We start from the raw sequence: 26,925 nt of genomic DNA, 5'->3' as shown, positions 1-26,925 counted from the left end.
TGTATATACTATATCAAAGTAAAATATAGTGTGCACAGAGTCCAGTGGATCCTCAAAGGCTTAAAGAGGTAAAAGTAGATAATACCTTACTCTCTATTTGTGGTAGTGTGGGAGAGCAGTAAGGCTTCATCTGAGGGCCGTGTTATGCATTTATTGTACACACCCAGGCAAGAAATTAAGTCACACACTCAAAGACTGAACTCAGACCAATTGTTTTGTATAAAAATATTTCTTTGTTGTATTTTATTTTTGGAACCAAGCCAGACTTGGTATAGGTAAGTACAATAGTACTTTTCTGGTATAATGCAGCCACAGGTAGTTCAAATGTTCAGAAACAGTTGGAATTACTTTTCAGTTACTTTGTGATTTCTTTTTAGATACTTTTTCTACTCAGTGCGATAGGCCTAGATATCACACTGGGACATTTCTAAGATAAAAGTTAAGTCAGTCAGTTTTTGTAAACACAGTTTCTCAAGTTTTCATACAATTCACACTCCACACTTAGAACTTATTTCACAGAAAGGCAGTCAATGCAATCCTATGGGAAGAAGGAAAATACTACTTACCAGTATGCATCTGTTCTTGGCATGTAGAGCTGCAGAATCACATACTTGTGCATAGATCGCCATCTGGTGTTGGGCTCAGATATTTGCACTTTGTTGTTGTCTTGGAAGAAGTCTTTGTAGTCACAAGATGGGCGACTCCTCCTTTGGACGATAGTGCACATGGGCATCGACTCAATCATTAGATTGTTTTTCGCCATGAAGGGAAATGATGGGGTTTGTAAGAAACAGAAAATATGTCCATGTGTAATGTATCTAAGTAAGATAACCCTGGAACAGATAGAGGTACTGGGGAGGCGGGTGGGCGTATGTGATTCTGCAACTCTACATGCCAAGAACAGATGCATACTGGTAAGTAGCATTTTCCGTTCAAGGCATATGAGCTGCAGAATACATTCTTGTACATAGACTGTATAGAAGTGTTCTCCCTTAGCGGTGGTCACCTGTATCTGTTGCAGTGGTATGAAAAAGTGTTAAGAACAGCCTGGCCCACAGATCTTGTTTTGCCTGCACATCTACACAATAGTGTTTGGTGAAGGTGTGTGGCGTAGACCATGTTGCGGTCTAACGCTAATCAGAGCGTTTCCACACTCGCTGGATTAAGTCCACACCATACGATCTCCCGCATCCGCACCAATTTCGTGGGGCACAGAAAAGCTCCAGCTTCCTATATCCCCCATGCCGCCGACGCCGACCGCGCTCACGGCATAGCCACACAGAGGCCGCAAGCCCAGACCCTGTTTCTCCCAAGGACTTTGGATATTCGTCGGAGCCTCCACGCAATTAGCCGCTCCACACCTCCTTTCCCCTTGGATTGATCCCTCCTGCCAGACTGAGGACACGGGACCGTGTCCCATCCAGCCTCCTTCTCCACAATACGCAGACATTACACGCCGTGCCACCTTTGGACCACCCCCCTGACCCTGCACATATCACTCAACCTGAACCTCAGCACGGTTTAGCCTGCAACCCAGTCCTGAAGATGATCCTGATTTAGTAGGATCGAAACGTCGACTACTCAGCGCAACTGACGGCGCATAACCTTGCGTGGTTCAATTAAATTACTCAGTCATTACCTAACTAACCATTGTAAATCATTGCCTTGAACCTAATTTCACTGTACATATTTTACCATTTTGTCACCGTGCGCCTTTTGCTGATTTCACAGTCACTTGCGTCGCCACTTTTTTGTGTCACGAGCACAATTGTGCACCAAGTCCAATTTGGGCTGCCTTTGCATTCCTTGCCTACAGTGCTGTTACAACTGTACCCTTTTATTTTGTGACTTTAATTATGCCATGTGCACATTTCATAAACAAATCCTGAGTCTCCCTTCGTCCTTCCTTGTAATGTATTGCACATACGTGTCTAATTCACTCCCTTAATGATAACAGTTGAGATATTGTTGCTTCTTCTTATGCCGCTTTACAAATGTCATCTAAGGGAATGTTTCCTAAGAATGCCATGGAAGTCCCTAGTTTGCGTGTTTAGTGCGCTCTAGGGGAATTGTTAATGTGAGTTTTTCTTTATGGTAGCATATTTGAATACATTTGACTATCCACCTGGCAATTCCAGCTTTGGAGATGGGGTTTCCTTTATGAGGTGGAGAGAAAGCTACAAACAGTTGGTTTGTGTTTCTATAGGGTTTAATTCGGTCAATGTAATAAAGTATAGCTCTTTTGACATCAAGTGTGTGAAGGGCTCTCTGCTACAGAATCTGGTTTTGGGGGAAAAAACGGGTAATTCCACAGATTGATTGAGATGGAAAGCAGAGATTACTTTGGGAAGGAATTTCGGATTTGTTTTAAGGTGATTACGACAAGCAAAGCTACTTTTCATGTAAGGAACTGCAGTTCGCATTTATGCAGAAGTTCAAATGGAGGACCCATGAGTCTAGTAAGGACAATGTTTAAATTCCACACTGGAGAGGGTGGGATTGTGGGAGGAATTATCCTTTTAAGGCCTTCCATAAACGCTTTGATGGTAGGTACCCTAAACAATGACAAATGTCTGTTTTGTAGGTAAGCGGCAATAGCAGCAAGATGTAGTCTTATGGATGTGTATGCCAGATTACATCTTTGTAGATGCAGTAAATAGCAAATAATGTTTTGAATTGAAGCATCTAGTGGGTCAATTTTGTCGTTATTGCAGTAAATGACAAATCTTTTCCATTTGGCTGCATAGCAAGCTCTAGCAGTAGGGCGTCTAGTTTCTTTAATAATGTTCATACAGTCCCGTGGGAGGTTGAGGTAACCGAACTCTAGGACTTTAGGAGCCAGATTGCTAGGTTTCGTTGAGCTGAATCTGGATGCCTTATCTCTCCATGGTTCTTTGTAAGAAGCTCTGGAGAGAGTTGTAGTTTTTGGTGTTGAACTACTGAGCATTCCAGGAGTGTTGTGAACCTTGGTTGCCGGGCCCATGTTGGAGCAACCAGGATTATCTTGAGGGACTTTTGTTTGAGCTTGCGCACTAGTAATGGAATGAGCGGGAGTGGCGGAAAAGCGTACGCAAATCTGTCTGACCAGTTCATCCATATCGCATTGCCCTCGGACAATGGATGTGGATACCTGGCAGCGAAGGTTGGGCATTTTGCGTTTGCATGTGTGGCGAACAGATCTATGTCTGGGTGGCCCCACATCTGAAAAAACGGATGAACTTGTGGATGAAGTTCCTATTCGTGGATGTGCGGTGTCTGAAGACTGAGCAGATCCGCAATCTGATTGTGTACACCTGGGAGATGTTCTGCTAGAAGGTATATCTTTTGTGGGATGGCCCATTTCCATGTGCGTTGCGCTAGTTGAGAAAGCTGCAAAGAATGGGTTCCTCCTTGTTTTTGTATATAATACATTGCTGTCATATTCTCTGTGCGGACAAGGACAGTTTTGTTGATGAGATGGGTTTGGAATGATTTTAATGCTAGAAAGATTGCCAGTAACACTAGGTGATTGATGTGGAGCACTTTTTGTTGAGGGGTCCACCTGCCCTGAATTGTATGGTTTAAGAGATGGGCTCCCCAGCCGGTAAGCGATGCGTCCGCTGATAGCAGTATCTGTGGAACTGGTTCTGGGAACAGCCGCCCTTTGGAAAGATTGTGTGTTGCACCACTGCAGAGCGCGATGTCTGCGGCGGTCCACCAACCCCATCTGAAAGTTGACGTTAAGCCTGGTTCCACTGACGTGCTAAACATTCTTGTAAAGGGCGCATCTGGAGTCTTGCGTGAGGTACTATGAGAATGCAAGAGGCCATTATTCCTATTAGCTGCATAAACACTTGAGCTGGTAGCGAGTGTTTGGGCTGAAATTTTAAATTTTGTTAGGAGGGTTTGCATACTGGCTATTCTGACTGGATTGGGGTATGCAAGGGCTTTGGAAGGGTCTATGGTGGCCCCTAGATACTGATGTATGTAGGACGGTTGAAGATGTGACTTGGTGAGGTTTATTGTGAACCCCAAGTTGTGGAGCAGTTGAATTGTTTGGCGAGTGTGGTGAACACACTGGCTGTATGACTTGGCTTCTATGAGCCAGTCGTCCAGGTATGGAAACACAAAAATTTGTTGTCTTCGCAAGTGGGCGGCTACTACTGCTAGACACTTTGTCAAGACTCTGGGTGCTGTGGTCACTCCGAATGGGGGGGGGGGCCTTGAATTGATAGTGCTGACCGTTCACTACAAACCTTAGATATTTTCTGTGAGTAGGGTGTATAGGAATATGGAAGTAGGCGTCCTTGAGATCTAGAGTGGCAAGAACATCGCCTTGTTGGAGCAGTGGGAGGACCTGTTGAAGGGTGACCATGTGAAAGTGGTCTGATTGTATGTAGATATTCAAAGGTCTGAGGTCCAGTATTGGTCTGAGAGTACCGACTTTTTTGAGGATGAGAAAATAAGAGGGAGTAAACCCCTGTGCCTTGATGCTGGAGGGGAACTGGTTCTCTTGCATGCTTTTGAAGAAGTGAGAGAACTTCCTGTTTCAGGAGCGTTATATGTTCCGTGGATATTGGACGTTGTTTGGACGGTATGGTTGAGGGAGTTGCTGTAGTTCCAGGCAGTAACCATACTGGATAATTTGTCTTACCCACCTGTCTGTAGTAATGGAGTTCCAGACAGGTAGGAACTGTGAGAGTCTTCCTCCGACCGGAGTAGAATGGTCTGGAGGGAGAGGGGGAAGTCATTGTTTGGTAGTAGCGGAGGTTCGGTTGTTGTTACTTCGGCCTCTACCCTGGTTATTATTTCCTCTGTACCCACCTCTAAAATATGCCTTGTTGGAGGATGTTTGTGTGGGACTCTTGTAGGAGGAGGTAGAGTCTGTGCTAATGTTTTTGGATGCGCCCCTATAGAAGGAGCGACGAAAGGAACTTCGTGGTGTTTGAGATTGTAATGCTCCCATGGATTTTGCAGTGTGTCTTTTTTCATTTTCTCCAAAGCTGTATGCACAGCTGGGGTGTTCTATATCAAACGGCTGACTTAAGATAGTTCTTTGCACTTCTTGTTTAAAACCAGAAATGCGCAACCATGCTTGACTGCGAAGTAAGACACTGGTGTTGACAGATCTAGATGCAGTGTCTGCTGCATCGAGGGCACATTTGATGGATGCATTTGTAATTAACTTGCCCTCTTGGACCAGATCGTTGGCCTTGGCTTTGTATTGGTCAGGTAAATGTTGAATAAGATCTTCAAGCTCATCGTAGTGAGCCCTGTCATATCTGGCAAGCAGTGCTTGTGCATTAGCTATTCTCCAGTGATTGGCTGCTTGGGAGGCAAATTGTTTGCCTGATGCATCTAGCAGTTTAGACTCTTTGTCTGGAGGTGGAGCATCACCAGAGGTTTGGGATTTAGCACGTTTTCTTACGTTTGATACTACCAAAGAATGATACTACCAAAGAATTAAAGGGAGTTGTCCTTTAATGTAAATCGGATCGTTAGGGGCAGGTTTATACTTATTATCAATCCGAGGATTGTGCATCCTGGTCCTGACAGGGTCTTTAAATATGTCTGGTGCATGTTTAATGACACCTTTAAGCACGGGTAATGTATGTATTGATTTTTCTGACTGAGCAAATGTATCTAGTAGGAAATCTTTGTCCATGGGGTCTGAATGTAGTTCAACCCCATGATACTGCGCAGCCATTGTCATCTGGAGGGGATGGCTTAGATGGGTATACATCCGGATCAGGAAAGTCTGGAGGATCTGTGGGATTGTTGTAATTTTCCCATGTATCCTGTGGTGGAGTAGTGTTATCAGGGTCATCTAAAGGATCCTTATTGTGTCCACCCCCGTCCCCCAGATCATCCTCATCCTGTGGTGGTAAGAGTGAGTATGGAAGTATTGGAGAGAGTCTAGGAGAGTGTATAGGAGAGTTTGTAGGAGACAAAGATTTGGTATGAAGAATAGGAGAAGAGGGTCTTAGGGGTGAAGTTGTAAAGTCTCTTTTCTTCACAGGTACCCCCAGGTGAGTGTGAGGTATCCAATTTCCTCTTCTTTGCTGGGATATTGACAATATGGCCTGTTTTAGGGTCAACATGTAATGTATTTTGTTTCGAATCAATAGGATCTGTCCGAAACAGTTCTTCCTGCTGGTTGTCTCCTTTCGGTGCAGATTTTTTCGGTTCAGTCCGAAATCTTCTTTGGATCCGAAGGTTTTGGGCATTTGTTCGGTTCCGAGGCCTTATGGTCCTTCAGTGATGAAGATTTTGAAACCAAGGCCTTTTTGGGTGTAACAGGAATAGGGCGTGTCCCTGATTTCGGTACCGAAGGTGTTTTATGGGTACCAACATGCAGCTTGCTCGGTCCCAAGCCGCCGGAAGTCTTTTCCCTTGTATTCAGAGCTGGGCCCGGAGGCGGGGCTTCTGAAATTTTTCCTTGGTCTCGACCTAGGCCTTCAGGCGAAGTTTTGACCGGAGCCTTGTGTTTATCGGATGGGGCAGGGGCATGGACGTTTGTACTCACTCGTTGACCTGGAGTAATGCGGTCATCAGAATCGGAGTCATCAGCTTCAAAGACGATGTCGAGCTCCTCCGAATCCTCTGCCTCTGGAACATCGGGCCTTCGTCGAAAATGTCGTGTGGCACCGGTGTAGCCTGTTGAGCCATAACGTGTCGTCGAGCCCGGCGATCACTGATAGTCTTTTTGGAGCGAAAAGAGGCGCAGGCCTGGCAATCCCTTTCCTCGTGTTCTGGCGAGAGCCAAAGGTTGCAGACCTTGTGGTGATTACTGTATGGAAATTTAGCTCCACAGTGGGTGCCTTTTTTTAATGGAGTCCTTTCCATTAGCCGTTGCGCGTCGAAAAGGGTTGGAAACGCGGTACCAAAGCGGAGCAAGTCTCATCCGAACCCGATGGCGGAAAAAAACAATCTAAGGATGGAGTCGATGCCCATGCGTATCTCGTGACTACAAAGACTTCTTCCAAGACAACAACAAAGTGCAAACATCCGAGCCCAACACCAGATGGCGATCTATGCACAAGTATGTATTCTGCAGCTCATATGCCTCGAACATGAATTTATTGGTTTAAAATCAAGTACTTGGTTGTGGGGGTTGTGTTTCTGGGGTTAGAACCAGGGTTCCCCAGGGTCAAGGATGCACTCAAAGAACACCCACAGCGGCACTAGGGCGGCCAGGTGCAGAGTGCTGAGGCCCAATGTTATCCAATGGGGGATAGGGGGCCTCAGGTTGGTGGCTGCTCACGGGCACGCAACTTGGATGTGGGAGCAATACTCCTAGGGTTTAGCTCAGGGCAAAGAGGGATCCACGATAGCACACAGTAAACCCACAGCGGAACTGAGGCGGCAGGGTGCTGGATCAACGCCAGAAGCCCTGTTGGTTTTAATGGTGAAGCTCCAGTCAGAAAAAAGCACTGCAGGCTCGGGCACGAAGATCTTCTGGAGTCGACCACTGATTGGTGAGGTAAGTTGGGATGTCATCGGATCCCGGGACACCGTCTGTTGGGCCACTCAAGACCGTAGGGCTTCGGGTGTAGGGTGGTCTTTTGGCTTCGGGTGTAGGGTGGTCTTTTGGCGTTAGGATTTCCTTACCGGCTCCGGTCGCGGTGATCCTCCAGAAAGGGGCTGCAGGTGTCAGGAGACTTGAGGTAGGTCAGAGATCACTAAACCCCAGGTCAGGATAGCCGGGGAAACCTCCACGTGGTGTTGGGCCACTCAAACTCAGGCTGTGGAATGCAGACTGGTGGGTTTGTCCAGTCTGTTGGTGAGCAAATCCTGTGCTCCCGGGAGACAAAGTGTTGTTAGGGAAGGCAGGGCAACCACCAGGTTCTGAGGGGCTGCTGACTGCAGGACACACTGGGATTCAGCAGGAGCAGGTTGGGACAGGCCAGTAGGGTCGGGTAAAAGTCAGTTTTTGTCGTCCTCCTCTTCCTTCAGGGCACCTCTTTGGTCCTCCTTCTTGACTGAGGAGGCAAGGTTCACGGTTGGCCCTAAAAACGACATTTAGGGGCATTTCAGGTAGGTACAGGTTGGGACCAATGGGACTTATTGCCTTATTTTAAACTCAAAAATTAAGTTATCTAATTTATCTGCTAGGGAAAATAAATTGTACAAAAAGGTGAAGGAAGGGTAGCCTTGCTGCTCTCCAATACCAAGACAGAAGAATCAGGACAAGAAGTCATTTGCAGTGTGCTAGACTATTTCAAGCAGGGAATTTCTTACTTGCAAGCAGGGAATTTCTTACTTGCAATGTTCCTTCTTTTGGAGGAAGGTTATCGACGACGACTCACTGTTCCAGGAGTTAGCTTAGCTTGACACAGACGTTAAAGACATTAATACAGTTTAAGGATGTATGCCCCTCAGTGTGTGCAGTTTTTATAATGCCTCTCCAACTTGAAGTTTTCAGCTGAAATCTTTGACAATATGAAGGGGGGGGGGGGGGGGGGGGGAATGCCCACAATGGGGGTTCACCTGGGGACACTGTATGGAATGAGGAAAAACTAAAAGGGAGTTTGTCAGAAGAATGTAACTACAGTGAAGCCTTCAACAGTTTGTGGGGAAGGCTTCTCGCAATAGATATCATGCCTCCCATTTAGAGAAAAGTAATTTTAAAACTTTACTTCACGGCAGAAGAATGTCGCCTTGGGCAGTAAGAGTGGACGAAAATGCCAAGAGCGATTTGATGAAATAGGGACAAATGCCAACAGAAGCATCCGTAGCAACAACCCAGGGCAACGATGAAGCTACACCCATGTAGCCATTCTCACACGCCTCACAGGTACCCACCCAAGAAAATAATAATGACCCTCTCACACGCACTTTAACCCCTTCGACGCGCATGACGGAACGGTTCCGTCATGCACGTCGGTTGGGCTGTGCTTATGACGGAACCGTTCCGTCATGGCCCCGCCCGCGCTCAGAACCTTCAGCGTGGCGCGGAAATCCGCGCCGCGCTGAAGGGGTTAAATTAGTTAGGCCAGCCAATCTGAACACCCACAGAAAATAGTGTCGCCGTCTGCTGCCGGGGGAGTAGGGGAGATTCCATGTTTTGTTTATGATCACGAAAAATGTAAAGGTCATTGCAAATATATTAGGACCCATTGATGTAGGGAAAAAAAAGCAGAACATCGACATGTAGATGCCGTGATATAAATATGCATACAATAAAGATACATGATGTGATGTAATGCAATGCTATCAATCAAAACAGTTTGAAAAAAAAACACCTTTACTTCACTCAAGTTGAAGGAGTTGGGTGGAGAATAGGCAGAAGAATAGAGTGGGGCACTGCGTGGAGTTGAGTTTATGAGAGTGTATTAAGCCCAACAGTGAATCTCTTAGTACAGAGATTACTTTGAAGTTTTGTTTGTTATCTCTGCTGTTTCAAATGTAATGTTGTGAAAGCACTGCTATCCCTCACTGGAGGGCTATCCCACTAGGGAATGAAAAATGTTGTGGATAATCTTCATGCATTGCAACATATTTGACTTTTTAGGAATATTATAAAGATTAAATTACAAAAACAGGAGGAGGGAGCCTGCGTCATGTCTGACCGTTCCTATGCCCAAATGTTGCCTATACCTAACCTTATTGGTGGCTTCACAGTGACTAAGGGACAACCTTAAACTTCCAATGTGAAGCCCTGCTCCACTGGATGGAGGTGATGGTCCTCAATCCTCAGTCTGAAGCCTTGAGTTAGCACTTCCATTTCTCAAGCTATCAGCGGTTGAAGTGAGAGTCGCCCTTTTTCCACATTCAGACAAGTGGCTATTGTTGCTAAATGTGGGTGTTCGGCACTAGAAAAACTATAGAACGCGGTAGATTTTGAAATACAGGCAGATCATAAAAGACAATGCAGGGAGAACTAGACAGCTATTCTGCCAACAGTCCCCATTAAGAATAGTCTTGATGGGCCATTAACTGGACTATGCACCACAGAGGACTCCACTGTTGCTTGGGTGATGGATTTTTGCGTTCAAACATTTCTGGGCTTTGGTTGTTCATCTTTAACACAAAGGATTTGGGAAATTTTTTAGGGGCAACTATTTTTGTTAAAGAGAATTCTATGGGTCAGTCAGCTATTCTGAAGTAGAACTGGGGCATATTGACTGCCTGCATATGGTCAACCGTCCCATGTCGTTCCTGAAGAAAACACTTCTGATAAGAGTCCTGTCAATCCTCAGTACTTCATGTAGAATGGGACTCAATTTTAGTTAGAAACCTTGTGCGGAGCGCAATGGACCTATAAAGATGGTGAGGAGGTACCTTTGGCTTAGATGGTGCTAGAACTTTGTATTTTTTTAGATGCATTATTTAAGTGTATTATTTTAATCTGACCATTAATCATGTCTTTTTTTTTTTTTTTTTAAAGTATAGAGTTCATTGGACATTCAAGTTATTGAGCATATATGAGCACCATCTTCTACATTATACTGATTATTTCTCTTGAGAACCCCATTCACTTCCTGGAGTAATCCCAGAGTGCTTGCCATCATCAATAAGTGCCTAAAGGAAGTGGACTCACTTTGCTTTCCACTGTGGAGTTAAATACTATGGTCGCACTGACACACCAGCAGTACCATGCCCACTCAGAGGAAAAGCCACAAGACAAAATGACATTTGAACATAAAATGAAAAAAAGAACATCGTATTTGTGTATGCATATGCTATTTTATGTATGATGAACCTAGCCAAAAGGGAGCAAAGTTTCCAGTAACTGATGAGCTTCTTGAAGTCAATCCTCAACACTCAAACATCTACAGCTTCATTGTACAGCTACCAAGCAAAGTAGGGAAAAAAAGAAAAAGTTACATACCTTCAACTACAGTTCAGGAGTATGAGCTAGCAGTGGGTCAAGCAGTATTGCGCAACCGTTGTAATTAAGACAAGTCTAATGACCACTTCTTTTATCACGTTTAATGTTACTGCTATGGTAGTGGGTATTGGAGCATAGCTATTTATGAAGGACAATGTTGGACTTACTCCAACTACGGTATCTTTTATAGTCCCACATACAATACACCCACCTTCAGTCTTCAATTTCTTTAAAATCTTAAATATCTACTTTAAAAATAAAACATAAAAATACCTTGCCAACAGTGAAAATAGTTAGGAAAAACTTAAAAGCATTAAAAGTTCATTAACTGTTCCAAGTGTCTACTTACAACTTGTGGTGCAATATTAACATTAGACTGTCCAAACGTTTTAGGAAGGAGCTGCTTTCCAATTGCATTTGCCGTAGAGGAATGAACAGTTACTAATGATATCCCTAAAATAAAGAATTAAAAAAAAAAAATACCATAAGCTTTTCAGCATTAAAACGTCTGCAAAGTCAAATGCCACATTTTTATGACTCTTAAAAGAACATGATCTCCTTTACCAAGACAGTTCAAGGGTTCATTGCCACAATTTAGATTTCCATTACAATTGCTTCACCTAGTTTTAACTGCTTCTCTGACCAACCCTTTAGCAGGAAACAAACATTTTTTTTTAATGTTAGCCAGAAGCATGTTTCGACATTGCCAAATTTTATTTAATCACCAAAAAGAGTAGTAAGAAGCAATACTGTGAAGGCCTTCATGTTCCATCTAGCATGTCTTCCCTTTCTATGGGTGTATGGTGCACTACTAGGATTCATTATTCTACTGTCATATTATTGGTTGTGTATTTATTCTATTTTAGAATCTGTATACGCTTTCATTTGAATTCTAAGTCAGTATTGGGATCCCTGGGCCCTGATGTTCTATGGAAGTTCTGTCTGCTGCCATTCAATAAATACTTCAATTTCATATTGTTTGTTCGAGTGTGTTTGGACACTACGCTTTGTCTCCGCCATAAGTGGCTATTCTTTACACATATTTTACTGTGCAGCATTTGTGGGATACTGCTTCTTTAATAGTCACACTGTAGTGCACCATCAGTGGTGATGAGGCAATGCTTGGGTTCACTTACTAGGGAGTAAGAAAGACATAAAAAAGCCTGTAGACACCTTGTCGGGGTAGTAAGCGTTATATAATTCCAATATAATACAATTATCAACAAAAACATTGTGGATAGATTTGTTGGTCGTACAACTTTTCAGTTTGTTTTAAAAAGAAATCTTTGGAATGTGCACATGTTAGTTTTGGTATTACATACTGATGTGTAGTGGTGGTATTCTCCAGACGTAGCTTTATTTTGCCAGCAGTCTTTCAATGGCATGAAACCACCTCTGGGGTGTGGCAGTCACCGAACTTCACAACTGGTGATATTCTTCCCAAAATGTGCGGTGGCTAAACAGGGATGTAACTTAGCCAAAGGTCACACATGGGGTCAGCATGAATGGCTCAGTTCATGAACTGATACAGTCTGAGGCACTCAAAAGTCCAAAAGGAGGGACTACTAAGTGTATTCACCAAACAAAAGCCAGCATTTACAAAGTACAGTAAGAGAAACCAATGAAAAAGATAGGCAGTGCCCAAAGCCCATAGTGTAGATACAGTAGGTCTCAAAGAGACAGCACGCATGCGCTGTCTAGGTGAGACCTAAAAAGGAGTGGGATGCTAATGAAAAAGGGTTTCACATGTACTTCCAAAACAACGGCGAACCTAAACACATAAAACTATTAAATGACTACTTGGACAACAAGCACTAAAAAGTAAATTTCTTCACTTCAGAAGTTCAATCCCACTAAAAGCCCCACCCATCAGAAGCGCTGTGGTTGCAATAATTGGCGTTTAATCGCTTCAACCACAGAAGGGTGCCCGCAGGTGTGTGCCAAAGTAGCGCACAAAAGAATATGCATTCCAGCAAACAACGCTCGCAGAAATACCACTGCCCCCAAAAGCACAACATGGATTTAACAAGCATTGAAAATGCAACAGGTCTCGCCTTTGGTTAAGTTAAAGCCATTTGCTTTGCTAATGGTATTGTATAGCAAAGCAAATGTCTTTAACTTAATAAAAGGCGAGACCTATTGCATTTTCAATGCTCGTTGATTAAAAGAATTCATTGTAATCCGTATTTGTAAAAGGTGTTTGTTGAACAGATAACCAATGCTGCTTTAGGTATGGCTAAAAGCACTTGCGCAGTCTTCTTACATTGGTGTATTATTTTTAATATTTTTGTGGCTCTGACTAATAATGAAGGATGACCGCCTTCGAAGTCGTGGCCTGCTAGTATCCCCAACCTTTTCTTTTTAGGCTGGCGCCCATGTTTGGGAGGGCACAGGGTGAGAACCCAATGACTGCTGACCCAATGACTGCTGTCCCATTCCTCCCCCCCCCCCCCAAAATACAAATTTAGCTTAATTTCTCACTCCCCTCCAGGCAAATCCACAAAACCCTACTACCTTTAGAATCCTCGATGTTGGAAGAAAAGGACGCAAATTTGGCGGGACACCGAACCACCCCAAATAGTCAAAAGAGGGGACGGCGGGCAGGGAGGGGAGGGGGGGGTGCAGGGGGGACCTGGCAGCAAAAGAGTTAAGGGGTGCATCGAACAATGGAAAACTACATCACTGAGAAAGAACTATGAGAGCATTATGGGATATAGGAAAACACCCAAGCGCGTTTTTGGGCAACCAAACATTCAATAACAACTGGTTTAATTGTGAACGTTAACCTCGGAATAAATATATTTAGAAAAGCAATTATTTTGAGTAACACTGTTCAAGAGGGGCAAAAAGGACGTTGGTGCTCAAGATGACTCAACTATCTCTACTGATATTGGAGTAATCAAAAACACATCGTTAGCAGTTCTCGCTTATGTAGAACACGTAAGACGTACACGACAAATGTCGCCAGGTTGTATAGCACAGCACCATTTATTTTTACCCTGTCCTACTTTTGGCATATAATTACGCCAAAAAGGGCAACCGCATCAAATCCAAATATAAAATAAAAATAACCATTTTCATTGTTCTTACAAATAATTATTAACTTAACTCACACAAATGTCCAGTAATAACGTGGCACTGTTTATGCTGCAAGTGCAATGGTGGGGTGTGCTGCTGCTGCTGCTACTACTCGAAAAACAATGTGGTAACTTCCTTAACAGAGAAGTGTGAAAACGGCTAAGAAAATCAGAACATAAAGATCGTTTTGGGCCGCCACCTGCAGGATACATGGAGTGTGTGAAATTTTGAACGTGACCCACAAACGCTTTTTTCCATGTCCAACTCATTCGTGTTCACTTCACGTAACGAATAAACTGTAAATTAACCGCTTTCTTTTTTTCTATTAAATAGTTTATCGTACAAGATTTAATGAGATAGGGTTTCAAAAGTTGCTTGTACGTAATTTAATAATTATTTCAATGTTTTGACAGCCAACTGCCAAGTTGGTATTCCATAAAGTACGGCATACGCCTGTGGAGTGAGGGTGTTGTCCATGCCAGTACACATCAAGGTATTTTCAAAAAGGCAACTTTTTGTTAGAGCAACCTTCAGTTAGGGTCAGGCCGCAGTGGCCATTTCACAGAATACAGGAGTAGTCTCCGCCCCACCAAGGGCCGGTTACACTCAGGGCCAGGAATCCGACTCACCTTCTGCCGGAGCCTGGACGCGAGAGGCCGCCAAACTTAGTGCTGCTTCGGCCCCAACCCAGGGCGGCATCGGTGAAACTCGCAGGCAACCAGGCCCTTTTCTGACAACACCCACGGGTATCGGTGGTGCAGAAACGTAACCAATTCTGAGCTTTCCATCTGAGCGATGGATGTCAAATACGTGTAGGGGTTCTATTAATCCAGGACTGGTGACTTGGGAGTCCACGAAGCCTCCACAAGTAGGCCATAACAAACACTGCTACAGTTTACTATTACTACTTACTAAAGAGGCTTATAAGGACGGGATCACATTGAAAGCGACCACACACATAAGCATAAAAATAGACGCATCACTCCCCACATCTACACCATAAAGAAACCCGTAGGGAACAAATTCAGCACAATGCCAACCTTTTCTTACATCCACTCCCGCCACGCTTAAATAGGTTTTGTTGTCGCAGGTTATCCGTAATGTATGATTAAAGTTTCAAGTGCAAAAGGGAACGTGTGGATGAGGACGGTGAAGTGAATAAACCAGATCTGGCAAAATGAGATGGGTTGTCAAAGGGATGCATTGGGATAAAACGACCAGCTTGTGGCGTTGCAGTCCAGGGGATCCTAGCATGGGAGTTAAAGATCGGTCAGAAGGTAAATGGGTTTTCATGGATAGGAGGGCAAAAGGGATACCTCAGTTAACAAGGCAGAGCAACGCGGTCCCGAAAGTGAAAGAGGACCGCGCTGCAGCCGATCTCTTGTCTTTATGGGGCCATATGTTTGAAACACATGGCCCCATAAAGATGAAAGCTTTTACCACAAATGCAAAGCAACCGAGCCAGTCCAACTGGGACGGCTCTAAAAGAGCTATTGGCATTGTAAATGGCAATGTTTTGTTTTGTACTTTGCAATAGGTCTTGTATTTGTAGGAGCTATTCACATTGTAATTGGCAATGTTTTGGATTTATCCTTGGGGTTTATATAGCGCAAACTTAACACCCGCAGTTGTGAATATCGATTCATCAAAGGTTTGTGACCCCTGAAATTTGCACAAGTAAAGTACTAACAGTATAAATATGGGCACTGTTTAACATACGAAGCCACTGCAATACAAGAGCAAAGGTGACCGAGTGACTGCTCTGGGTTAACAGAGTTGCTTACAGTCACTGCCCGTTAAAGCTAGCTAGCCCGCTACTATAACTTAATGTTATGTTTTCTTATGTTATGTTATACTATGCTATGTTATGCTATGCAATGCTATCTTTTGTTGTGTTTTGCTATGCTATGCTCTGTTTTGTTGTGTTTTGCTATGTTATGTTTTGATTTTGTTATGCTGTTACGTTTTGTTTTGTTATGCTATGTTTTGTTATGCTATGCCTTCAAGTCAAAATTATGTTTATTTAGATCATAATCTTTAAACCGGTGCAAATGGAAAATTACTGATTTAAAATATTCTACAGCATGCTACAAAATAATTACAGATTAAAATATTCTACAGCAAATTTATAAAATTTCCGTACACAGAATACATGTCTCAAAGGAAGGTACCAATAAAACATCACTTTCTTTGGATGGTCCTTACCCTTTAATAATTATCATCATATTAAAATCAACCTTTTCTCTTAGACAAGCTATATAATTCATTTATTATAAAATTTCTAAAATGTTACTTATATATTGTTAGAAATCTTTGTACTACCTTTATATAATTCCCTAGAGCAATTGCGATTTCGATAGAGGGCATTTCCGTGAGGAAATTGACCGCCTGTGCCTGTGTTCTTATATCATATTTTAAAAATCCTGGGCGCAGACATAGTTTACGCTGTTCTAATATAGTTTTGCAATCTAACGGGATGTGCACTATATCCCCTTTTGTGCCCAGCCTACACTTGCAGCACCCTTTATGATCCAACATTTTCGATTTAGTTTGTTTACCAGCCACGGATTAATCCCAATTCGCATCCTTAATATCTCCTGTCTATACTAATGGTTTGGTAAGATGTCCAAGTAAGGGAACCAGTTTTCCTTAGACCAGGAGCTCATCATAAACTCTACTGATTTTTTCTTAGCCAGGTATTCCAAGTCAGTTCTTCTAGAAACTTCTTGCCCATTAAACTTCAGATCACTTTTTGTGCACTCTATTCGTAGCGATTCTCGGCATATGACCACCTTTATACACTCACAGGCCTGCGCCATTTTCTTCCTACATGTTTTCGCCCATTTTAGATTACAAAATTCAATCTCTTTTCTACACCATTGTGCTACTTTCTGGCCTTTTTCATTTTCCAAACGTTTCCAAAATCTAATCACCGCTATTTGTGATTGTACCCCCCAGGCAATTGTTCCTAGTTCAGTTCTTATTGCTTGGACCATTGATGATGGGGGCAGGGACAGAAGGTTTTTCAGGCATTTACCTTCCTCCAGGTCCCAGACTCCTTTACCGCTCAAATAAAGGATTTCTGCGCCATAGAGTACTTGTGGAGGTATCATTGCACTGAAGGCCTTTAGTAACGGACGGCAAGACATATTCCCGTAATCACGGTTAAACATTTTTAGACCAGAAATTGATGTTTGAGCTTTCGCTTTTTGGGCTTCTAGATGTGTATGCCAGTTTAGTGTTTTTTCAAACCACATCCCTAGGTAGCGATATTCATTAACAGATTCCAGTTTAAGATCACCTAAGAACCAATTAAACTTTATTACCTTTTTTCCAAAACATAACATTTTTGTCTTGTCCAAGTTTACTGTTAAAAATTTCCTTGCACAATATTCACTAAAAGATTTCAACTTTCTTTGGAGGCCCATTTCAGTCTGGTCTACTATTACCAAGTCGTCCGCATATAAAAGGCAGGGCAGCTTTTTACCATCCATTCTTGGGCTAGCACTACCCTCAACTTCTAGGCAGGCTGGTAAATCAGACAGAAATATAGAGAATAACTGTGGGGCCAAAACGCAGCCCTGTCTCAGGCCGTTTTCAATAAGTATTTTTGGCGTTAATGACCCCTCAGTATCCTTGATTACTTGTTCCCAATTACCTCGGTGTAGTTCTTTTATTATAGCCAGCAGGTCTTTAGGTATATTTTTATTCATGAGAGTTTCCCAGAGGCAGGCTCGGTCTACTGAATAGAATGCTGCTCGAAAGTCAACGAAACAGCAACAAAGCCTACCGTTTTGTTCCGTCGACTTTCTCGCCATTGCCCATAGAGCAAAGCAATGATCTATCGTTGAATGCCCCTCTCTGAATCCTCCCTGTTCAATGGGTACGAATGAAAACTCGTCGACCCAAGCATTTAGTCTAATTAACACAATTTTTGAAAATACCTTTTCTCCTATATCTAGAAGAAGATTAATCAATCTATAGGTTTGTGGCATGTCCATGCTACTTTTTTTATGGATTGGCCCGATTACAGTGCCCTTCCAGTTCGTTGGCATTATGCCTTCTACTAATATTATTTGGAACAGCTATGCCTTGATTTGTTATGTTGTGTTGTGTTAGGCTAGGCTATGTTATGTTGTGTTGTGTTAGGCTAGGCTGTGTTGTGTTTTGTTATGTTATGGTTTGATATGTTTTGTTATACAATGTTTTTTTAATGTGATACTATGTTATATTATGCTATACTATGTTATGTTATGTTACTTTATGATTTGTTATGTTGTGTTAGGCTATGTTTTGTTAAGTTTTGTGAAGTTATGTTATGCTATGCAATGGTATGCAATGCTAGGCTATGTTTTGTCAACACTTTGAGCGTGCTGAAATATCTTACAGTATAAACCCTTTCGACCCTTAGTGTGTAAATGCAAATAAGCAGCAATATGTGCACGCCAACCCACACAAACACAGAGAAACGCACAGACACAAAACACAAGAAACAAAATACTGGCATGGACACCTTACCACACAGATGCATATACACCCAAGCATACAGAAATACAAACGGAAAGAGAAACACGTGTGTAAGAATATATGCAGGTGAAGAGAAAACGCATGAAACGAGACACGCAAATATAACACTGATATTAAACGTACGCAGGCCGCAACTAAAAAATATAAGCAGAAAAGTACACATGCGGAGACATTTAACTCACACGTTGAAACTCCTATACTCATTCATACGACTACACACATGGGAATACGCGCGAATAACCTGGAAATGCAAACAATAACAGATGCATTCATAAAAACCGCAGACACTGGCCGACACTGATGCACTATAAACACGGAGGCACAGGCCCAGAACACACGAAGAAAACACTAACAAAATACATGCAAACCATAAGCAAACATACCAAAGGCACACAGCTAAACATGCAGGGATACACAGGCATAAATAGAAAACCAGGGGCACACTCCTGAAAATAAAACACACACGTTTAGATAGGTGATGAAAGTTACATGCTCAACATAACTATTTCTAACTAGATAAAATGTATAATTCTGCCGTACTTCCAATGTTGCAGCCCATAAATGGACAGGTGTCCGTCCACACACAGAAATACAATATTTAAGAGGTATATTTGCAATTAACAATAAGCTGTGTACCATCTGATAAATTAAATTCAATATCGTACCACCAATAATTGTCAATTACTTATCACCTTCCAAGAGCGTGCAAAAATCACAGAAATGGCATAACTCATTCACAAATAAAGAGCCTCTTCAAATGCTACCAACAGATCGCATTTAAGTATATGGGAGGACGACTACAACTAGTGCTTCTCAATAGGGGTGCGCCAATAATTATTTTCAAGGGGTATCTAATGTTTCTTGGCAGTCAAAGTGCTGTACCACACCCCCATGGGGACACCAGTCTTCCTCCAAAATAGTGTGTGTTCAAGTTAAACTGGTTTTGTAACAAAAGCTTTTGGAACTTTAGTGCACGTGTGATTTCATCAGGAAACTTAAAATTGTAGTGTGGATTACAGTAGCTCGAGAGGCCACCTTGGAGCTATTTTTTTAAGCCCGGCAATACTGATGTGTGAGAAAAGGCCTGTGAAGGTCATGAGGAGCTGTGGACACTTGCAACATACTAGTACTTGATAGAATCCATTTACAAAAGGGACCAGTAAGCTACACGAATCAAAATGTAAACAAAATCAGGACAAAGTGAAACACGTCAGAAGGAGGACAAATTAAAACAGGGGGAGCAAATACTCACAGCTTTTCACTACTTCTGCAATACACATGAAATGTATATCAATGTAGTGCTAAAGAACAAGTTACTTACGTTCAGTAACGATGTATCTGTAAGAAACATCAGTTAGTTAGATTCCTCAGCTTAGAATATCCCCAGGCGTCAGGCTGGATCCGGAAAGATTTTGTCAGCAATACCCCTTGCGCCTCGCTAGGCGTCGTCTGCGGCTCCGCGTCCGTCGTGCGACGGAATGACGTCGGAGTACTTAGACGCCGCTCTCGCGCCCTGACGTCAGTTCTTGTACATAGCTTTCCGCGCCTGGAACGCAGAGCCATGTAAGAGACCTACACTGGTGCCAAAAAATCTAGGGCCCTAGAAAGGATAGCCTTAACCCTACATGTCGGTTCGCAGAACGGGGAGGATGGGTGGGTCGGTGAGGAAGCTAACTAATGTTTCTTACAGATACATTGTTACCGAAGGTAAGTAACTTGTTCATCTGAAAGAAACACGTTAGTTAGATTCCTCACCTTAGAATAGATACCCCAGCAATACCAACCCCGGTGGTCGGTCTGCGAACCAAGATCACACCAGAAAGTCCTGGAGAACAGAAAGGCCAAAGAAGCCGTCTCTCCGGACTGGGCTGTCCAGGCAATAATGCTTGGCAAACGTGTGCAGCGAGGCCCACGTTGCTGCCTGACAGATGTCCTGCAAAGGGACTCCCCGTCCCAGGGCAGTAGTAGCCGCTGTGGCCCGGGTGGAATGGGCTCTCAGCCCTACAGGAGGGTCCTTTTTAGCGAAGGAGTAGCAAGCCTTTATACACAATACGACCCACCGTGAGATGGTCCACTTGTGTACTGCCCTTCCCTTCTTAGCACCCACTTGTCCAACAAAAAGCTGGTCGTCCAACCGGAACTGTTTGGTGCGGTCCAAATAAAAGGACAGCGCCCGTTTTGGGTCCAGACGGTGGAGCCTCTCTTCCTCTTTCAAAGGATGCTGAAAGAAGGTGGGCAAGGTGACAGATTGCCCGATGTGAAAGGGAGTTACCACTTTTGGAAGAAAGGAAGGACGAGTCCGGAGGACAACCTTGTCCGGATGAGCAGAAAGAAAAGGAGGCTTAGACGATAACGCCTGGAGCTCACTCACCCATCTAGCCGAGGTGATAGCTACCAGGAAAGCAGTCTTAAGAGTCAAAAGACGAATGGGACAATTGTGAAGAGGCTCAAAGGGAGCGCACATCAGAAAGGTCAAAACTAAATTCAAATTCCACTGAGCCATTACGAAGGGGACAGGAGGAAACCTGTGAGTAATGCCCTTAAGGAAACCAGAAACAACAGGGGATTTGAAAAGAGAAGGCTGATCAGGAAGTCGTAAGAAAGCTGAGATAGCTGATAGATAACCTTTCAAGGTGCCCAGAGCAGAGCCCTGCTGGGCTAGAGAGAGAAGAAAGAGGAGAACCTCAGAAAGAGGGGCGGAAAGGGGATCCACAGGCTTTGCTGTGCACCATGCCACAAATTTGTTCCACCTGCAGGCGTATACAGTTTTAGTGGAGGGACGCCTGGCTGCCAGAATAACGTCACACACTTCAGGAGGCAAGTCAAATGGCATCAACTGTTGCCGCTCAATCTCCACGCATGGAGGTGGAGACTTGCCAGGTTCGGGTGGAGAACCGTCCCCTGCTGCTGCAACAGAAGGTCCTCCCGAAGAGGCAGGCGTGTCGGAGGATCGATTGGCATACTGAGTAGCTCGGGATACCAGTACCTTTGTGCCCAATCCGGAACCACTAAGATGACTTGGGCCCGGTCGCGCCTGATCTTCGGCACTCTGGGCAGAAGTGGTATAGGCGGAAAGGCGTACAACAGACCGCAACTCCACTCGCGACGAAAGGCGTCCCCGAGCGATTGCCGCCATGGAAACTCCAACGCTCAGAACTGCGGACATTGCGCGTTCTCTTCGGTGGCGAATAGATCTAACCAAGGCTCTCCTCACTGCCGAAAGAGGGCTTGCGCCACGTCCGAGTTCAGACGCCATCCGTGATCCATCATGCACCGGCGGCTGAGTTCGTCTGCTCTGGCGTTCAGAGAGCCCGCCAGATGTTGAACCACCAGGGTGATGCCCTGGTGTTCCAGCCATGTCCAGAGGGGCAGAGCCTCCTGACAAAGGGTCCACGATCCCACCCCGCCCCGTTTGTTACAATACCACATGGCGGTGGTGTTGTCCGTGAACACCTGCACCACACTTCCCCGGACAACGGGAAGGAATGCCTTCAGTGCAAGTCGGATCGCTCTCAGCTCCAAAAGGTTGATATGGAGCTGAGTCTCCGCCGGAGACCAGAGTCCTCTGATCTCCGCCTCCCCCATGTGGCCCCCCCCATCCCAGGAGGGACGCATCCGTCACTACTACATGCTCCGGTTGGACAGATTGCCACGATGCTAGGCCCACTGAAACTTCAGGTCCCACTGCAGAGCCCGCATTCGCCACCTGGCGTAATGCACCAACAGGATGCAGGAGGCCATCAGCCCCAGAAGCCGCAGCACCAACCTGACCGAAACCCAGGATAGAGGCCGAAAGATGGGAATCAGAGCCTGAATATCCCAGACCCGCTGCTCCGGAGGATAGGCCCGGAATTGCGCCGATGAAGAGGAGCTTCTGGGAGGGTCTCAGGTGTGATTTCGGCACATTGATAGAGAACCCCAGCAAATGCAGGAGGTCGGCCGTAGTCTGGAGGTGGGAGACGACTACCTGGGGCGAGCCCGCCTTCAACAGCCAGTCGTCGAGATAGGGGAAGACTGGAACCCCTGATCTGCGCAGATGAGCTGCGACCACCGCCATCACTTTCATGAACACCCGAGGGGCACTGGTGAGGCCGAAGGGGAGCACGGTGAATTGAAAATGCTCCTGACCCACCGTGAACCGCAGGTAACGCCGGTGGGCCGGCAGGACGGGGATGTGAAAATAAGCGTCCTGCAAGTCCAACGCTACCATCCAGTCTCCTGGGTCTAGGGCAGCCAGAACCTGAGCTAAGGTGAGCATCTTGAACCGCTCCTTCCGGAGGAAGGCGTTGACGCTCCTGAGGTCCAAGATAGGGCGTAGGCCCCCTTTGCCCTTCTTGGGAACCAGAAAGTAGTGGGAATAGCAACCACAACCTACTTCTGGACCAGGAACGGGCTTGACGGCCTCTTTGGCCAAGAGGGCCGTAACTTCCTCCCAGAGAAGATTCAAGTGATCCCCCGACATGCAGTGGTACTGTGGTGGCATGGCTGGAGGGGTCGTTTCGAAGGGGAGGGAGTAGCCCCTTCGAACTATATGCAGCACCCACCTGTCCGACGTGATAGAACACCAGTGGAGCAGGTGATGGCGAACTCTGCCGCCCACTGGCGTGGAATGGGCCTGAAAGCTCGGACTAGGAGGGCTTTGAGGCGGATGCTGCTGGGGTGGATGTGGACTGACCGGCACGTTGTCCTCCAGTACCGCCTCGGCGGAATCCACGTCTGCTACCGCGTGCAGGTTGGTTCTGCGGCCGGTGGCTAGGCAGACGTGAGGAGGCGCCCCTTCCTTGGCCACGAAAGGCGAAAGTTTGCGGCCGCAGGGCCGAGAGACCCAAGGACTTGGCCGTAGCCCTGGAGTCCTTGAAACGAGCCAGCGCACTATCCGCCTTCTCGCCAAAAAGGCGAGTGCCATCAAAGGGCATGTCCATGAGGGTACTCTGGACATCCCCCGAGATAGACATGGACCATAGCCAGGCGTGAGGACGAAGCGCCACCGTGGTCGAAATTGCCCGCCCCAGCGAGTCCGTAGTGTCTAGTCCTCAACGTATGGCATGCCGCGCTGCATCTCGCCCATCAGCAAGCGCCTGGGTGAGCCGTGACCGGGCCTCCTCCGGACACAGGGGCAGCATGTCCTCCACCGCATCCCACAGAAAGTGGGAATAACGGTCCAAGAGGCAAGCGGTATTCAAGGACCGCAGACCCAAACTCAGGGAAGAGAACAGCTTCTTTCGGAACTGTTCCAGCTTCTTGGATTCCCGATCCGGAGGAGCGGACGGGAAGGAGGATTGGGAAGTCGAGGCCTGGATAACCAGATTCTCTGGAGTGTGGTATTGGGACAGAAAACTGGGGTCGCCGGGAGCAGGGCGGTGGTGCCGGGCTACGTTCCGACCCACAGGAGGTACTGTGGAGGGCTTGGACCAGGTGCCCTGCAGAACGTCTACGAGTGCCTCATTGAACTGCAGCAGAGGCTCTGTGGAGCTTGCCGACGGTTGAAGCACTTCTGTGAGGAAGTTAGTCCTCACGGCCACAGCAGGCAACTCCAGCCCAAGGGCATCGACCGCCTTGCGCAGCACCACTGAAAAAGCTGCACCTTCCTCCGAGGCCATAGTTGGAGGAGAGATGAAACCAGTGTCCGTGGAGGTGTCCAGACCACTGGCATCTCCCAGTTCATCTGCCCAGTCCTGTGAAAGGTCGGCCTGTCTGGCCATAGGGTCCTCAGACCCCTCCCAGTCGCCCCAGTCATCTGATTCCTGATAAACAGGAGGAATAACCGGAGCCGGGCGGTAGATGAATTACTCATGCATCGGCGTCGGATGCGGCATCGAGCGGCGTTGGATGCGGCATCGAGCGGCGCCGAATCGGCGCCGGGCCGGGGCTAAACCGGGGAACGGTGGCGTCCGGGGACGGCGCCGGGGGTGGAACCGGTGTCGGCGGAGGAGTCGTCGTGAGGTCGACCGGCGCCGGCAGAGATCCAGGCCTGGATCCCTCGGGGAACTGCGGCGTCAGGACCGAAGTCGGCGCCGGGGCCAGAGCCGCCGGCTCGCGAGGACGCCCAGTCGTGCCCACGGGGCCCGAAGGCGCGCCGGCAGGCGTCGACGGCGGAGCCAAGCCCCTCATGGCCAAGAGGAAGGCGCTGATCTCCACCGCCCCAGGGACCGGCGGGTATGGAGACGGACGCGGCTCCTGCGGCTTAGACGGAGCCGCGGGGGTGGGACCACCCTGACCCTCGGCCGAGTCGCGCGACCAGCGAGAGGAGTCCGAAGAGCGGTGTCGCCTCTTGGACTTCTTCGAGCACTTTGACTTACCCAAAGACTTCGAGCCCGACGAGCGATGATTGTGACTGCGGCTCCGCAACCGGTCCTTGGACCTCCACCGGGACCGTGAACGGCACGGAGCAGAGTGCCGAAGCTCGAGAAGCTTACGGGACTGCTCCCGCCTAGCCTTCAAGGTCAAGGCCTGACAGTCGAGGCACGACTCCGCATCATGGTCGGGCCCCAGGCAGTAAAGGCACCGGCGATGGTGGTCCGTCACCGCCATCAGTCGATGACAGGAGTCACAGGCCTTAAAACCAGGCATCCTACCGGCACCAGAGTCGAGTCGACAGAAGACCAAAAAGAGTCAAAAAAGTTCAAAAAGTGACTAAGGGGTAAGCTCTTCCCGGATCGGCGCTGTCTGGCACGGATAAAAGAAGAACTGACATCAGCGCGCGAGGGCGGCGTCTAAGTACTCCGACGACGTCATTCCGGCGCACGCCACCGCCGACGGACGCGGAGCCGCAGACGACGCCTAGCGACGAGCAAGGGGTATTGCTGACGAAAAATCTTTCCGTATCCAGCCTGATGCCTGGGGATATTCTAAGGTGAGGAATCTAACTAACGTTTTTCTTTCAGATCCTATTGTTAATTGTGTGGCGTTGAGCCAGGGCCTGCCTTTAGCATGGACAAGCTGGGCCCAGGGCATGGAGCTGTGTGCATTGAGGTTATGCCAACAGCAGTGCCCGTCTCATCTTGCTACAGCCTTGTCATTGTCCCCCAGCCTGTTGGTTTCTGTGCGATTTGTCAGTTTAAAGTGGTTTTAGTCCTTCATTGTCAAACGGCAACCTTTTTAGCCCCCTCCCTTGACCCTCCGTCCCCTGCTGGCACACATCAACAAAACCATCATTTGCGTATGGCAGCTACGCTATCGGTGATTTGGGTGAGCTGGGGGAGGTCCGGGGATGTCTGTGTTCAGGGGTCAGTCCATGCCCATCCAGGTTCTGACCAGTGAGCACAAAAGGGACCTGCCTCCCACTACCACCAGCAAGGGCACCAAATTTCTCTCCGCACGCGCCCAGAGCGCTAGCTTAGCAAAGGTCGGCTCCGAGTTGGGCAGACATTCATTTATACGGATTGGAAAAAATCAGTCATTTCCCAGGCTTGAAGCAGTTAAGAGATTACGGAAACAACGTTCCCAAAGCGTTACACAATTGATCCTACACTGCCATCTCGTGGTTTTGCATGGCATATTTACATTTTCAAACAATTAAACTGGAGGTGACTTATCAAATGAGGATTTATTTCGAATTTCATAAACAGCCAGGAAGGGGCTGAGCCTGTGGGAGGACTGAGCTAGATGCGTAGCTGACGAACAGCCATGCATCCTGTGAAACATTACTGAAAGTAAGGTCCAAAGCGAAGACTAAGCATCATATGTCCTCCTTTTAGAACTCGGCAGCATTCATCATGTGCACTTTTCTAACTTTACCAAAAAAGCAAAGGAAAAATCTTAGTCACGGCCCACCAATTCGGTATCTGTCCCATATAAACCTCTCTGTAGACTGCTCGCTTCTTTATTCGCTTCTAAGCGGATAAACTAGGTCACTGCATAATGTGCTGCTTAAACTCGGTATTGAGATTTTTAAACTGTTACTTGTTCTTGTGCAGCAGATTTGCTTATAGACTCTTCACTCTCCCTCCACAGCCCCACAACGAGTCTGCCAAACCGGGCGATTCATTCAAAACCTCCCCTTTACCCAACACCCTCCTTACCCCCAAAGCGGGATAGCGCAAGTGTTCAATTATTCAATTGGAGTCGCTCGCAATACAAAACTCGATTAATACATACAGTCAAACGACATGTCAAGGGGTGCCACACAAGCCAGCAACCGAAGTTTCACTCCTCTTTCTGTTCGGACCCCCACGTCGCAGAAAGAAGGGCAAGGGTGGACACCCAGTACTGTTCCAAGGGGATCTCTGCTTGTGCATCACACAATGACCGTGGTCCCAAGCAAACACCCACCCACCAGACACCGGGGAGATATTTTTAAAGGGCGTTTGTATGATTGTAGGGGAGGTGGGGTTGAGAAATCGCTCCCCCCCCCCCACCCCCCCCCCGTCCAACCCCAGTCCAGAGAAATGTTTTGTTTTGCTCCCTGGCACGTTTTTTTTCCCCCCACTAAAGGGAGCCAATTTGACATCGGGGGCAAAGATCAAAAATAAACAAGCACTGGCAATGCCAATAGGCAAGGCTTTTAA

The 26,925-nt window shown here is 46.3% G+C and overlaps 1 protein-coding gene across 10 annotated transcripts in view; it reads right to left on the bottom strand.

Moving 5' to 3' along the window:
• The window catches only part of TFDP1 (transcription factor Dp-1), a 392,616-nt gene that overhangs the window by 278,565 nt on the left and 87,126 nt on the right, over positions 1–26,925 (bottom strand). For all 10 annotated transcript variants that reach the window (XM_085622724.1, XM_085622729.1, XM_085622731.1 and 7 more), the window contains exon 4: positions 11,163–11,266. In XM_085622724.1, the coding sequence (XP_085478850.1) occupies positions 11,163–11,266 (104 nt within the window). The remainder of the gene's footprint in view (positions 1–11,162; positions 11,267–26,925) is intronic.

Source organism: Triturus cristatus, chromosome 8 (assembly GCF_964204655.1).
Source record: "Triturus cristatus chromosome 8, aTriCri1.1, whole genome shotgun sequence".
NCBI lineage: Eukaryota > Metazoa > Chordata > Amphibia > Caudata > Salamandridae > Triturus > Triturus cristatus.
The sequence above is the reverse complement of the archived record's forward strand: the minus strand, read 5'-3'. Positions and strand labels throughout refer to the sequence as shown.